Here is a 13695-nt window from a genome sequence, read left to right on the forward strand (position 1 = left end):
CTTCAGCTCAAGGATAATGCTCTACCCGTTGAGCCATAGTGCTACTTCTGGCCTTTTCTGTTTATGTGGTGCTAAGGAATCGAACCCAGGGCCTCATGCATGCAAGGCAAGCACTTTACCGCTGAGCCACCTTCCCAGCCCATTAAATAACTTCTTAACCAATATTCCCCTCTGCCTTCATTGTCCTGGCATACTCTCTTTTTCTGCCCTCCTCAGAAGGTGTCACAACATTAACAGTGTAAAACAGAAAGGACCACCAAGATAAAACATGTAACTGCCATTTAACTGGACAAAAAACAAAATTTCCTCATCTATCAAATGGAACTGAAAGCAATTCCTTCCTTGTAAGTCTGCTTTAACCAATGACTGGGGAGGCAGGTATGACAGCTTATACCTGTAATGAGAGTACTTAAGAGGCAGAGAGACAGGAAGATAACAAGTTTGAGGCCAGCCTAAGCTACACAGGGAGTTCAAATGTCATCCTGGGCAACACAGTGAGAATTTTTCTCAATAAAACCAAATCAAAATGAATTAAACAAAAAACACAAACACTGGGGCACTGGTGCCTCATGCCAAAATCCTAGCTACTCAGGATGCTAAGATCCTGGTTTGAAGCCAGCCAGGGAAGGAAAGTCTATGAAGGAAGGAAAGTCTTATTTCCAATTAACCACCAAAAAGCCAGAAGTGGAGCTGTAGCTTAATTGGTAGAACACCAGACGTGAACAAGAAAGCTAAGAAACAGAGCCCAGGTCCTGAGTTTGAACCCCAGGAGCAGTACGCACGCGTGCGCGCGCACGCACGCACACACACACACACACACACACACACACACACACATGCACACACACACACACACACACATGCACACACACATGCACACACACACACCACACAAATGACTTTGGAAAAAGGACTTGTATATAGAGTTCTGTTCATTTGTTTGTTATTACTCATCATGTAACAGGTAGAATGTAACCTCTTGCCAAATAGGATTCTTTTATAAATTCTCGCAGGTGCCCATACCAAGCAGGTACTCAATAAATGTTTGCTGGAATTAGAACAAAAGAGGTAAGGCTTTAAAAGCTGGGGCAAGCATCAACTGTGCATTTTTATAGTGGATGCCAAAGGAAAAGAAGCAATTATTTGACCTTCCCTCTGTCATGCAACAATCATGTGCACTTGTTCTGTATGTTTTTTGTGGCTAGTGAATTCAGCTATCTGATTCTTCAGGAAAAGTATCAAGTAAAGGATGTATTTTATGCATATGCATTAGACATGTACATATGCAAATGTGTGGCAGGCATCCAAAATTCATTATTCTTAATTAAGTGTGCTAAAATATGTCTGAGAAATAAGCACTTCAAAATAATTCAGATGGGGGATGATGAAATAAGATTGGCTATGAGCAAAAGATTGCTGTCTGGCTGATGGGTACATGGGGATTCATTATGTTGTTCTTCGTTGTGTACATTTGAAATTTCTTATAATGAAACTTTATCAAGCACTCTAAATTAAAGATGAGCATATAGAGTATCCAAATAGTATTGTATACATAGATGGTCAATAAATCTGGTGAATTTTTAAAGTTTTTTTTTTCTTCTTTAAGACACATAGTGGTGGCTCATGCCTGTAATCCTAGCTAGTAGGCAAGCTGAGACTTGGGGAAGATCATGATTTAAGGGCACCATGGGCAAACACTCCAGACAGCTTCACAACCAATAACTGAGCTTAGTGGTGTCGTATATGCTTGTCATCCCAGGTATATGGGAGGATTGTAGTTTCAGGCTGACCTGATTGAAAAACTGGGTATGAAAGAACACTCTGGGGGCTGGGAAGGTGGCTCAGTGGTAGAGTGCTTGCCTGGAAGCAAAAATATAGATTAGATAGATAGATAGATAGATAGATAGATAGATAGATAGATAGATAGATAGATAGATAGAGGATTTCAGTCCAGGAAGGAAGTGAAAACTTATTTCAACAATAATTGGCTAGAAGAGCAGCTCAAGTGATACAGTGGTTCCCAAGCAAGTGCAAAGGCCTGAGTTCAAATCCCAGTTGCCAAAAAAAAAGCATAACCAGTAAAAGGTGGCTGGAGGTAGGGCTTAATGATACAGGGCCTGTCTAGCAAGCCTAAGGTCTTGAGTTCAAATCCTGCCAAAATAGAGTATGAAATCATTTCTATATGAAACAAATACGAATGTTACCAAAATGTTTCAATTGTATTTTCAGAAATATAACTTGAATTACATTGTATTCCAAGGAAGAACACACGAAAAGATGAGTAATAAAAAGAAGGTAGAGGAGCTGGGAATGTGGCTCAGTGGTAGAGTGATTGCCTAGCATGCATGAAGGCCCAGGTTCAATTCCTCAGTACTATATAAACAGAAAAGGCTGGAAGTGGTGCTGTGGCTCAAGTGGTAGAGTGGTATCCTTGAGCAAAAAGAAGCTCAGGGACAGTGCCCAGGCCCTGAGTTCAGGCCCTCGAACTGGCCAAAAAAGAAGGAAGGTAGAATTTTAAAAGAATAACAATGGCATGCAATATCATGTTGATTGAACACGTACTATAATGCCAGGAATATTACTAAGAGCTGCTCAAGTATTATTTAATCTTTGCAATAATCTAAAGTCCCCACCCTGGTTATGGGGATGTGTGCAGGTTCTGAGGCTTGAATTCAGGGGCCAGGCATTGTCCATGAGATTCTTTTGTTCAAGGCTAGAACTCTACCACTTAAGCCACAGTACCACGTCTGGCTTTTTCTGAGTAGTTTATTGGAGATGAGAGTCTCACAGACTTTCCTGCCCAGGCTAGTTTTGAACCACAATCCTCAGATCTCAGCCTCCCTACTAACTAGGATTACAGGCATAAACCACTGGTGTCTCACTCCAGCCATATTTTCTTTAATCACCACTGCACAGATGTAATATCTAAAGTTATTATCTGGGAGCCTTAGATGACATAAATCAGATGAAATAGAGCTGAGATTCAAATTAAGATCTGATTTCATAGTCCATACTCTTAACCTGTACAGCCAATAAGCCCATTTAACACTACTAAGCTTAAAGGTTTATAAATAAACACATGTACACTCATACATCTATTTCTGTTTGTTTGTTGTTGTTGTTTGGAGGTAGGGTCTTGCTATGTAGCCCAGACTGGCTTGAATTCATGATCCTCCTGCCTTCACCTCGTCCATGCTGGAATTACAGCTATGTACCACAGAACTTAGCAACACTTTTTACTTGTTTTTGTTGCCAGTCCTGAAGCTTGAACTCAGGGCCTGGGCACTGTTACTGAACTTCTTTTGCTCAAGGCTAGCACTCTACCACATGGGCCACAGCGCCACTTCTGGCTTTTTCTGTTTATCTGGTACTAAGGAATCAAACCCAGGGCTTGATGCATGCTAGGCAAGCACTCTACCACTAAGACATATTCCCAACTGTCCGTTCTTTTTTTTTTTACTTTCAATTAACACATAGGAATTGAACACATTTATGGTATACATTGTGAAATTACTGTATATGCATATACTATATAGTATTCAGATCAGGGTTACTGGCTAAATTTAAGAATTTAACATCACTTGGGGCTGGGAAAGTGGCTCAGTGGTAGAGTGCTTGCCTTGAATGCATGAGGCCCTGGGTTCAATTCCTCAGCACCACATAAGCAGAAAAAGCTGGAAGTGGCACCGTGGCTCAAGTGGAAGAGCACTAGCCTTGAGCTGAAGAGCTGAGGGACAGCGCCCAGGCTCAGAGTTCAGGCCCCACGACCGGCAAAAAAAAAAAAAAAAAAAAAGAATTTAACATCACACTAAATTTTTCTAAATTTCCATTTAATAAAAGCACTTAAGAGCTAGGCACTGGTGGCTCATATCTACAAACCTAGCTACTGAAGAGGCTGAGATCTGAGGATGTTGGTTTGTATCTAGCCTGGAAGAAAATTCTGCAAGACTCTTATCTCAAATTAACTTGCAAAAAAGGACTGGTAGAGTACTATCCATGAGTGAAAAAGCCCAGTGAGAGCTCAAAGCCCCAAGTTCAGGCCCCAGCACTGTCAGATGTGTTTACGTGTGCACACATGCCCAAGCACACGCACACGCACACACACGCACACAAAACCCAAACAATTATTCAATATGGAAAAGCTACACACCGTATAATTCCAACTATTCTGGAAAAGACAACTGCATGAAGACAGCAAAACATGTCAGTGGTTTCTGCAGATTGGGGCCAGAAGGGGTGAGTAGGTGGAACAAAGGGAACTTTCTTTCTTGCCAGTCTCAGGGCTTGAACTCAGGGCCTGTACGCTGTCCCTGAGCTCTATCAACTCAAGGCTATGGCTCTAACACTAGAGCTCTATCTCTACTTTCAGCTTTTTTGGTGATTAATTGGAGATAACCATGTCAAGGTCTTTCCAGCCTGAGTGGCTTCAAACTGTGATACTCAGATCTCAGCCTTCTGAGTAGCTAGGATTATAGGTGTGAACAACCAGTACCAGCATAATACAATGATTCTTTTAATACTTCAAAATAGTTCACATTATATAAGGCTAACATGACAGACTGGACTGAATTATAGAGCACTTATCGTATATATTAAGTAAATAAGTGTTAGGACACAGATGGTAAGCGATTGTGAAATTACTTCAGGCATTATTTTCTTTGCTCTAGAAACTAATGAAGCACAATGCTCAAAGACAGTCCCTGGAATTCAATTCTATAACCACCATCACAAATCATGATCATAAAGGGAACACGTTTTCCATCAGAACAATTGCAAGTAGTTTCTGACAAAGTACTCAATATAAGTTTAAGCAAGGTCAATATGATAAAAGGCAAAATCCAATAAATATAAATTCTGATAGCCAGGCATCGGTGGCTCACACCTGTAATCCTAGGTACTCAGGAGGCTGAGATCTGAGGATCGGAGTTCAAAGCCAGCCTGTGCAGGAAACTCCAAGAGATTCTTATCTCCAATAAACCACTCAGAAAACTGGAAGTGGCACCGTGGCTCAAGTGGTAGAGCGCTAGCGGTGAGCTGAAAAGCTGCGGGATAGCGCCCAGGCCCAGAGTTCAAGCTCCATGAATACCACCACCACCAACAAAAATCCATATACTCTTTTTTGCTTTGTCAGTCATAGGGCTTGAACTCAGGGCTGGGCAATGTCCCTGAACTCTTTTTGGTCTACCACTTTGAGCCACAGCACCACTTCTGGTTTTTTGACTGGTTAATTGGAGATAATCCTGAGCCACCTGTGCCTGGCCCTGATTTTCTTTCTTTCTTTCTTTTTTTTGGTCGGTTGGGGGCTTGAACTCTGGGCTTGGGCGCTGTCCTTGCACCCTTCAGCTCAAGGTGAGTGCTCTACCGCTTGAGCCACAGCACCACTTCCGGTTTTGTAGTGGTTTACTGGAGATAAGAGTCTCATGGACTCTCCTGCCTGGGCTGGCTTTGAACCGCGATCCTCAGATCTCAGCCTCCTGAGTAGCTAGGATTACAGGCGTGAGCCACTGGCACCCAGCTCCTGATTTTCTTTTAACATGTAAACTTAATACTTCAAATTTTATAATATGACATAAAAAAACATTCTATACCAACGAAACAAGAGGCTCCAACACTCTACACAAATATAAACTGAAGGAGAAACATTTGGTGACAATGTAGGGAGAAGAGAACCATGATACAATATATGCAAGTCATTGTACACATGTATGACAATTTCAGAATGAAACCTATTACTTTGAAAAATAAAGCAGAAATACAAGAATGTGCTGAACTCTAAACTCAAATTAATTTGAATCTCAAAGTTAAAGTTGTAGCAATACCACCAATTACATTCAAATTTGTCTCGAAAAGCATGTAAACAGGCCTATTAAGTTTCACAAAGCAAAAATGTTATCAAAATGACTGTATACTTTATATAGTCTGCAATGACTTTTGTCTGCCACTAGATGGTACTATCATCATCAGAAATATAAAAGATAAAATGGGAGCCAGCTATATCAATATGTACTAATCACCTTAAACATTTCAAATATCTTATTCCAGTATGTTAATAATACACCTCGAGTCTTTCTTTCTTTGCCAGTCCTGGGATTTAAAATCAGGGCCTGGGCAACTCTCCCTGAGCTTCTTTTGCTTAAGGCTAGTACTTTACCACTAGAGCCACAGTGCCACTTCTGGCTTTTTCTGTTCATGTGGTACATTTGAACCCAGGGCTTCATGCATGCTAGGCAAGCACTCTACCACTAACCCACATTCCCAGCCCCAGTTCACAAGTCTTGATCCTCAGTTACTAACATATGTGGCCACTATATTATCTTAAGAATGATTGGGTGGGTGGGGGGAGGCTTGGAAGGGATGGGAAGGGGAAACAAAGGAGGAGGCTACAATGCTTGATAAGAAATGTACTCATTATCTTGCCCGTGTAATTGTAACCCCTCTGTACAGTTTTTTCACAATAAAAAAAATTTTTTAAAAAGAATGTTTTGTAGCCAGATGCCGGTGGCTCACGCTTATATCCTAGCTACTCAGAGGCTGAGATCTAAGGATCCGAGTTCAAAGCCAGCCAGGACAGAAAAGTACATGAGACGCTTGTCTCCAATTAACTAAACTCCAATTGAGAAAAAGAAGCTCAGGGACAGCACCCAGGCCCTGAGTCCAAGCCCCAGGACTACCCCCCCCCCCGCCCTGCCAAACAAAGGAAAAGAAAACTATGAAGATTTTTCAGTGTACTTTATCACCTCAAAAGTTCGAATTATTGAGCTGGGCATCAGTGGCTCATGCCTGTAATCCTAGCTACTCAAGAGTCTGAGATCTAAGTATCTCATTTCAAAGCCAGTGTAGGCAGAAAATTCCATGAGACTCTTACCTAATTAACCAGAAAAAAGCCTGAGGTGGAAGTATGAAAATACTAAGTGAAACTGAGTGATCTTAAGTTCAAATCCCAGAATTGGGACAAAACCCCCCCCACAAAACCAATAGATAAGGGTACTAAAATGTGACTAAAATTTTCAAAGAAAGTTGGATGGTCACAAAATCTACTAGTATTCCTAAGTTCATACTGTCTGTAATATTTTTGGAATCAAGGATTCAAATTATCACTCTCACAGAAAGATGTGGTCCCCAGCATCATTTCTTTCGAAAGTGAAATAAATTTTCAACTATATACTTTATTAAGATCTTGGGGATTATTCTTCTTTCAAAATTTAGATCTTTACTACAGACCTTAGTTTATACCAAGACTTTTCCTAATTCTTCTAAATATATTTGATATTGAGATCTTAAGGTAAAAATTCACATAGAATTATTACTCATTTTATTTAAACTCCTTTTTGAAAGTGGCGAGTGGCTGAATGACGTACCTTCAGAGTTATGTGCAGTCTTCTTGTGTTTTCGACAATAAACCCTTAAAAAATGAAGACAAAAATTATCAATATATAAATAAATTCAATTTTCAAAGTAACAAATGAGTATTACACTTTATCCCATTTACAAGGGAGTACTTAAAAAAAAAAAAAAGCTTATCATGGACCTCCCTATATCCTTTCTGTAAGCATTAAATTCCTTATCCAAAACCCCCTTTATGATGCAACCATGGAATGCTTTGAAACTTGTAAAAGTAATGATTGCTCAAATGTTGTAAAGACATGTTCAATAATTACATGTAAATTCCTTGTGAAGGTTTCTCTCGGATCTGAGCTTTGTCATGCAATGCGCAGTGGTAGTGGTACGTCCTATGACAAGTTTTCACATCACAACCAATTGTTGCTCCAGGACAGTGGCACAAAGAACACATCTACAGAAAAATGACAAAATGATATTAGTATGTGGGTTTCCTAAGGCTGTGATTAACAAGTTTAGAGGCATATCTATCAATTTATCTGGAAAAAAAAAACAACAAACTGATTATTGAAAAACTTTGTAATTACCAGTTATTTGTCTTGCTTTCTCTCCCAGGAATTATTTCAATAAATATTTGGGTAAAAATTTTTATGACCAGGTTATACAGTGACAAAATAAATGGAACATTATAAATAATATTTCTATTTTTCTTTTGTCTGTAATTATGGCTAAGAGAAAGTTTGAAATACAGCAAATCAGACATGTGAGCTAACATTATAAAAGAGACAAAACCTTCACTTTTTTTGCAATCCAGATCTACATGGATATGTGTAACTGGGGAATATACCTCACATAAGTGGGGGGCGGGGCTGGGAAGGTGGCTCAGTGGTAGAGCGCTTGCCTTGCATGCATGAGGCCCTGGGTTCGATTCTTCAGTACCACATAAGAAAAAAGAAAAAATCCCAAAGTGGTGCTGTGGCTCAAGTGGTAGAGCGCTAGCCTTGAGCTGAAGAGCTGAGGGACAGCGCCCAGGCCCAGAGTTCAGGCCCCATGACCAGACCCCCCCCTCAAAAAAAGTGTGTGTGTGTGTGTGTGTGTGTGTGTGTGTGTGCGCGTGCGCGCGCGCGCGCAGCGCGCGCGCAAACGTATAGGTCCTGAGGCTTGAACTCAGGGCCTGGATGCTGCCCCTGAGCTCTTTTGCTCAAGGCTAGCACTTTAACACTTGAACCACAACTCTACTTCTGGCTTTTTTTGGTGGTTAATTGGAGAGATAAGAGTCTCAAAGACTGCCAGGGCTTGGGTCTGGGAATACGGCCTAGTGGTAGTGGTAGAGTGCTTGCTTAGCATGCATAAAACCCTGGGTTCAATTCCCCAGTACCATATAAACAAAAAAAGCTAGATCTTAACCTCCTGAAGTAGCTAGAACTATAGGCATGAGCCACCAATGTCCGGCTAAGTGATTTGTTTTCTTACAATTTCCAGGTGTTGGTGGCTCATAACTATAGTCGTAGCTACTCAGGAGTCTTGAGATCTGAAGATGGCAAATTGAAGCCAGCCTGGGAAAGAAAGACCATGAGACGCTTATCTTCAATGACCCAACAGAATTAAAACTGTGGCCAAGTGGCAGAATACTAGTCTTGAGCAAAAATACTAAGGGACAGTGCCCAGACCCTGAATTAAAGCCCCAGGATCAGCACAAGAAAAAAAAATCAATGAGAATCTTTAGGGAAAACCTTCATACACTATTAGAGAAGCTGAGAAAAATCAATTCAAAGTGAAAGAAGTAAAGAGGATAAAAGAATTAACTAGTTTTTAAATGTCTCGAGCTCTGAGAATATTTTGTGATTTCCAGTTGATTATACTGAGAAAATATGCTCATCTATTTCAATTTAATCTGTTACTTAACTCTTAACATTATGAATTTAAGAAAACAGATAAAAGAACAGATTTTTTTCAGCAGATTTTAATAAACTTTACCATCTGAATTTATCAGACAATTCCTACTGATGAACTCATGTTCTATATTTAGAAAAAAATTCTTTTAAAAAAAGTACGTAACAATGATTGTTAATGGTTTTGCTTCAAACAGCACATTGTACCTATCTCTTAAGCTATACATGTCATACCAGAATGAATGCATAGTAAAGTAAAACTTAAAAATTGTTCATTTGGGGGCTGGGAAGATGGCTCAGTGTTAGAGTGCTTGCCTTGCATGCATGAGGCCCTGGGTTCGATTCCTCAGCATCACATAAGCAGAAAAAAGCCAGAAGTGGTGCTGTGGCTCAAGTGGTAGAGTGCTAGCCTTGAGCTGAAGAGCTAAGGGACAGCACCCAGGCCCAGAGTTCAAGCCCCATGACTAGCAAAAAAAAAAATTGTTCATGTGTTTCCTGGTTGCTACCTCTTCTAAACTCTAGCGCATGCCTATAATCCCAGTAGTCAAGAGACTAAATTTTCTATGTAATTTTATAAACACAGAGCAGCTTGGTGTGGGCTAAACAGTGAGATGCTATCTCAAAGACAACACAAACCAAAACAAAAACTAACCAAACCAAAACCCTCAACACTTACCCATCTAATTTTAGTGTACCAACAGGCTAACATAAATTGCCTTGGTATACCAACAGACTAGTTAAAATTTCTTACTTTAAGCAAAGCAGTCTAACTCATGCAAGCTATCATTAACAAATACACATACATCAAAAACAAATAAATAGAACAAATGCCAGTGGCGCTAGCCTATAATCTTAGCTTCTCAAGAGGCTGAGAGAGGATCAATGTTTAAAGCCAGTTGAGACAAAAAAGTCAGTGAGAATCTTCTCTCCAATTAACTGTCAAAAAATCCTTGGCCAGATACCGGTGGCTCACGCCTGTAATCCTAACTACTAAGGAGGCCGAGATCTGAGGATTGCGGTTCAAAGACAGCCCGGGCAGGAAAGTCTGTGAGACTCTTATCTCCCATAAAACCATCAGAAAAACAGAAGTGGTGCTGTGGCTCAAGTGGTAGAGTGCTAGCCTTCAGCTGAAGACCTGAGGGACAGCGCCCAGACCCAGCGTTCAAGCTCCAGGACTGACAACAAACAAACAAACAAAAAACTCCTGATGGCTATGACATAGCTCAGTGCAAAATCACTTGTCTAGCAAGTGCAATGTTTTGGGATAGACTCCCACTACCAACAAAGAAAAGACAAAAATAAAGCCTGAAGTGGAGCTGTGGCTTAAGTGGCAGAGTGCTAGCCTTGAGCAAAAAAGCTCAGAGACAGGCCTGAGGTTAAGCCTGAGACCCATCACAAAAAAAAAAAAATACTCTCAATACAGGTATTTCCCAGAAAACAAGAGGGCCAGGACCCATTACTAATCATTGAGAAATACCCTGCTTCTTCAAATAAATATAAAAAATTCAAAGTATTGCTGTAAAAGAGAAACATTGTGCCAAATTATCAAGCATAGAGAGCTTTCAGATGGCTTGTAAGTTCTAGAGGAAGTAGAGCAATTGGCCTGTAGCTCAATTATGAAGTTGTATAATTTTACTTCAGTCACATTTAGGCTTAGGAAATGTACTTACTGTAAAAATTTTGGAAAACACAAAAGAGCACAAAGAAAAAATTAAAATCATTCATATTCACCAAGCAGACACCTTAAAGTGTTGCAATGATTATATGAAAGCATTTTTCTCTTTTTTGTATTCTTTTTTTCTATTTTGTAGTACTAAGGATGGAACCCAAGACCACAAATGTGCCAGTGCCAAGCAAGTTTTCTACCCTATACCCATGAAAATATTTTTCTATGTAATAGAAAATACTGTTTTGCAACCTAGGGTGTTTTGGGGGTTGGGGACAGAACTGGATGGAGTTTTCTGGACTTTTAGGCCTGGACTGTGATCTGCTAATCTCTGACTCTCAAGTAGCTAGGATTAGCTGGGTGCAGGTGGTTCACACCTGTAAACCTAGCTACTCAAGGGTCTGGGATCTGAGGATCATGGTTCGAGAAACCCAAAGTGGTGCTGTGGCCCAAGTGGTAGAGTGCTAGCCTTGAGCACAAAGAGGCTCAGGGACAGCGCCCAGGCCCTGAGTAAAAAAGTAGCTAGAATTATAGGCTTGAACAGTTCTCCCAGATTACCTTTTTGTTTTTTTCAGCTGTAGGGCATTACCTATTTCATTAACAATTTTGTTTATGAAACTTTATCTAAGATAGGATTGGATAGATAGGTTCAGTGAGATAGGCACGCTCATATACTATTAGAAACTGGTACACACTGGAAAGCAATTAGCATATATGTATATATATGTACATACATATTTTTCACTGTCCCTTAGCTTTTGCACTCAAGGCTGGCACTCTACTGCTTAAACCACAGCTCCAATTCTGGCTTTTTGCTGAATAATTGGACATAAGTCTCATGGACTGCCTGGGCTAGCTTGCACCACAATTCTCAGATCTCAGCCTCCTGAGTAGCTAATGATTACAGGCATGAATCACCAACCCTGGAAACTTGCTTTTTTTTTTTTTTTGAATCAGAGAGCTTTTTCAAAGTTCATATCCTCTGGTCCAGTAATTTTACTTCCATAATAAATGTAGTCTAAATATAACCCCTGCCGGGCGCCAGTGGCTCACACCTGAAATCTTAGCTACTCAGGAGGCTGATATCAGAGGATCGTGGTTCAAAGCCAGCCCAGGCAGGAAAGTCCGTGAGACCCTTATCTCCAATTAACCACCAGAAAACCAGAAGTGGTGTGGTGGCTCAAGTGGTAGAGCGTTAGCCTTGAGCTGAAGAGCTGAGGGATAGTGCCCAGGTCCAGAGTTCAACCCACAATGGACCAAAAAAAAAGAAAGAAAATAAATATATATATAACCAGGCTGTGCCTAATTATTGCCAATTAACTATCAAAAAACCTGGAAGTACAGATGTGTCTAAAGTGGTAGAGTGCTAGCCTTGAGCACAAAGAAGCTCAGGGAAACTGGGTGGCCATTGTTCACACCTGTAATCCTAGCTACTCAGTAGGGTGAGATCTGAGAATCAAGGTTTGAAGCCAGCCAGGGCAGAAAAGTCCCTGTGAGCCTCTTTTTAATTTAATTTTGTTGTAAAGGTGCTGTACAGAGGAGTTACAGTTACATAAGTAAGGTAATGAGTATATTTCTTGTTGAACATCGGTACCCACTCATTCATTTTCCTCGCACTATCCTTCCACCCCTCACTACTCCCCCCCACCCAAATTTGTAAAGTTCATTTCCAATAGTGTCTTGTGGGTGTCACTGTTGCATTGGTTCACTCTTTGTCCTTGTTTCACCATTTTGTTATGCCCCTTCCCTTCCCCATTTGTGGTTAACCTTGTTGTCGTCAATATACTGTATCAAGTTCTTTCTTTTTATTTATTTTTTCTTTTTTCCCTTTAGTTTATCCAGGGTAGTCACTGTTTTGGATTCTGGTACCCTGCATCCCCTTACCTCCAATTAACCACTAAAAACTGGAAATGGTGCTGTAGCTCAAAGTGGTAGAGCACTAGCCTTGAGCAAAAAGCTCAGAGAGAGTGCCCAGACCCTGAATTCAAGACCCACAACTGACAAAAAAAAAAGTTCAGGGACAGTGCCTAGGCCCTGAGAACAGTCCCCAGGACAGGCAAACACACACACACACACACACACACACACACACACACACACACACACACACACACACACTATAACGAGGCTTAAACAACTGATTTACATTTATTGCAGGTTTAGAGAAGCCTAGAATGTAAAATAACACATGGAAAACAGAAAAATATTTCATGGGTCTGGGAAGGTGGCTCAGTGGTAGAGCACTTGCCTTGCATGCTTGAGGCCCTGGGTTCGATTCCTCAGCACTACATAAGCAAAAAGAAAAAAAGCCGGAAGTGGCGCTGTGGCTCAAGTGGTGGAGCGCTAGCCTTGAGCTGAAGAGAGTTCAGGCCCCATGACCGGACCCAAAAAAAATTATTTCATTATAGTATGGTCATATGAAACAGTATTCTATAGCCACTCTTGTCAAAGAAAAAAAGATACTCTGCTTTTTTTTGATAAGAGGATCTTCCTTTGGAATCTTTCTGCCTCAGCCTCCTTAGTGCTGTTATAGGCATGTATAACCATGCCAGGCTGTTAAGAAAATTTAATGGCATAGGAAAAGTTTTTATTTATAATGTTAAGTGGAAAAATAGGATCGGATACAAAATTATGTTGACTATGCTCCTAAATTTTGTGTATTACATATATTTTTTGAAAAAAATGTGGGAGTGATAGAGCAAAATGCTGAGTGGCTATCTCTGGATGATTGGCTTTCCTAATTTCCTGCATTTTCTGATTTTTCTACAACAGGCAAAAGTATTTTGTTATGCAAACAGT

The 13695-nt window shown here is 40.4% G+C and overlaps 1 protein-coding gene across 2 annotated transcripts in view; it reads right to left on the minus strand.

Annotated features, from left to right (window-relative positions):
* Phf6 (PHD finger protein 6) overlaps window positions 1-13695 on the minus strand; it is a 62760-nt gene that overhangs the window by 22890 nt on the left and 26175 nt on the right. For both annotated transcript variants that reach the window (XM_042668238.1, XM_042668239.1), the window contains exons 4-5: window positions 7659-7792; window positions 7359-7402 (exon numbers count right to left, since the gene is read on the minus strand). In XM_042668238.1, coding sequence (XP_042524172.1) covers window positions 7359-7402; window positions 7659-7792 — 178 coding nt within the window. The remainder of the gene's footprint in view (window positions 1-7358; window positions 7403-7658; window positions 7793-13695) is intronic.

This window comes from Dipodomys spectabilis, unplaced genomic scaffold (assembly GCF_019054845.1).
Source record: "Dipodomys spectabilis isolate Male_0828 unplaced genomic scaffold, ASM1905484v1 ptg000423l, whole genome shotgun sequence".
NCBI lineage: Eukaryota > Metazoa > Chordata > Mammalia > Rodentia > Heteromyidae > Dipodomys > Dipodomys spectabilis.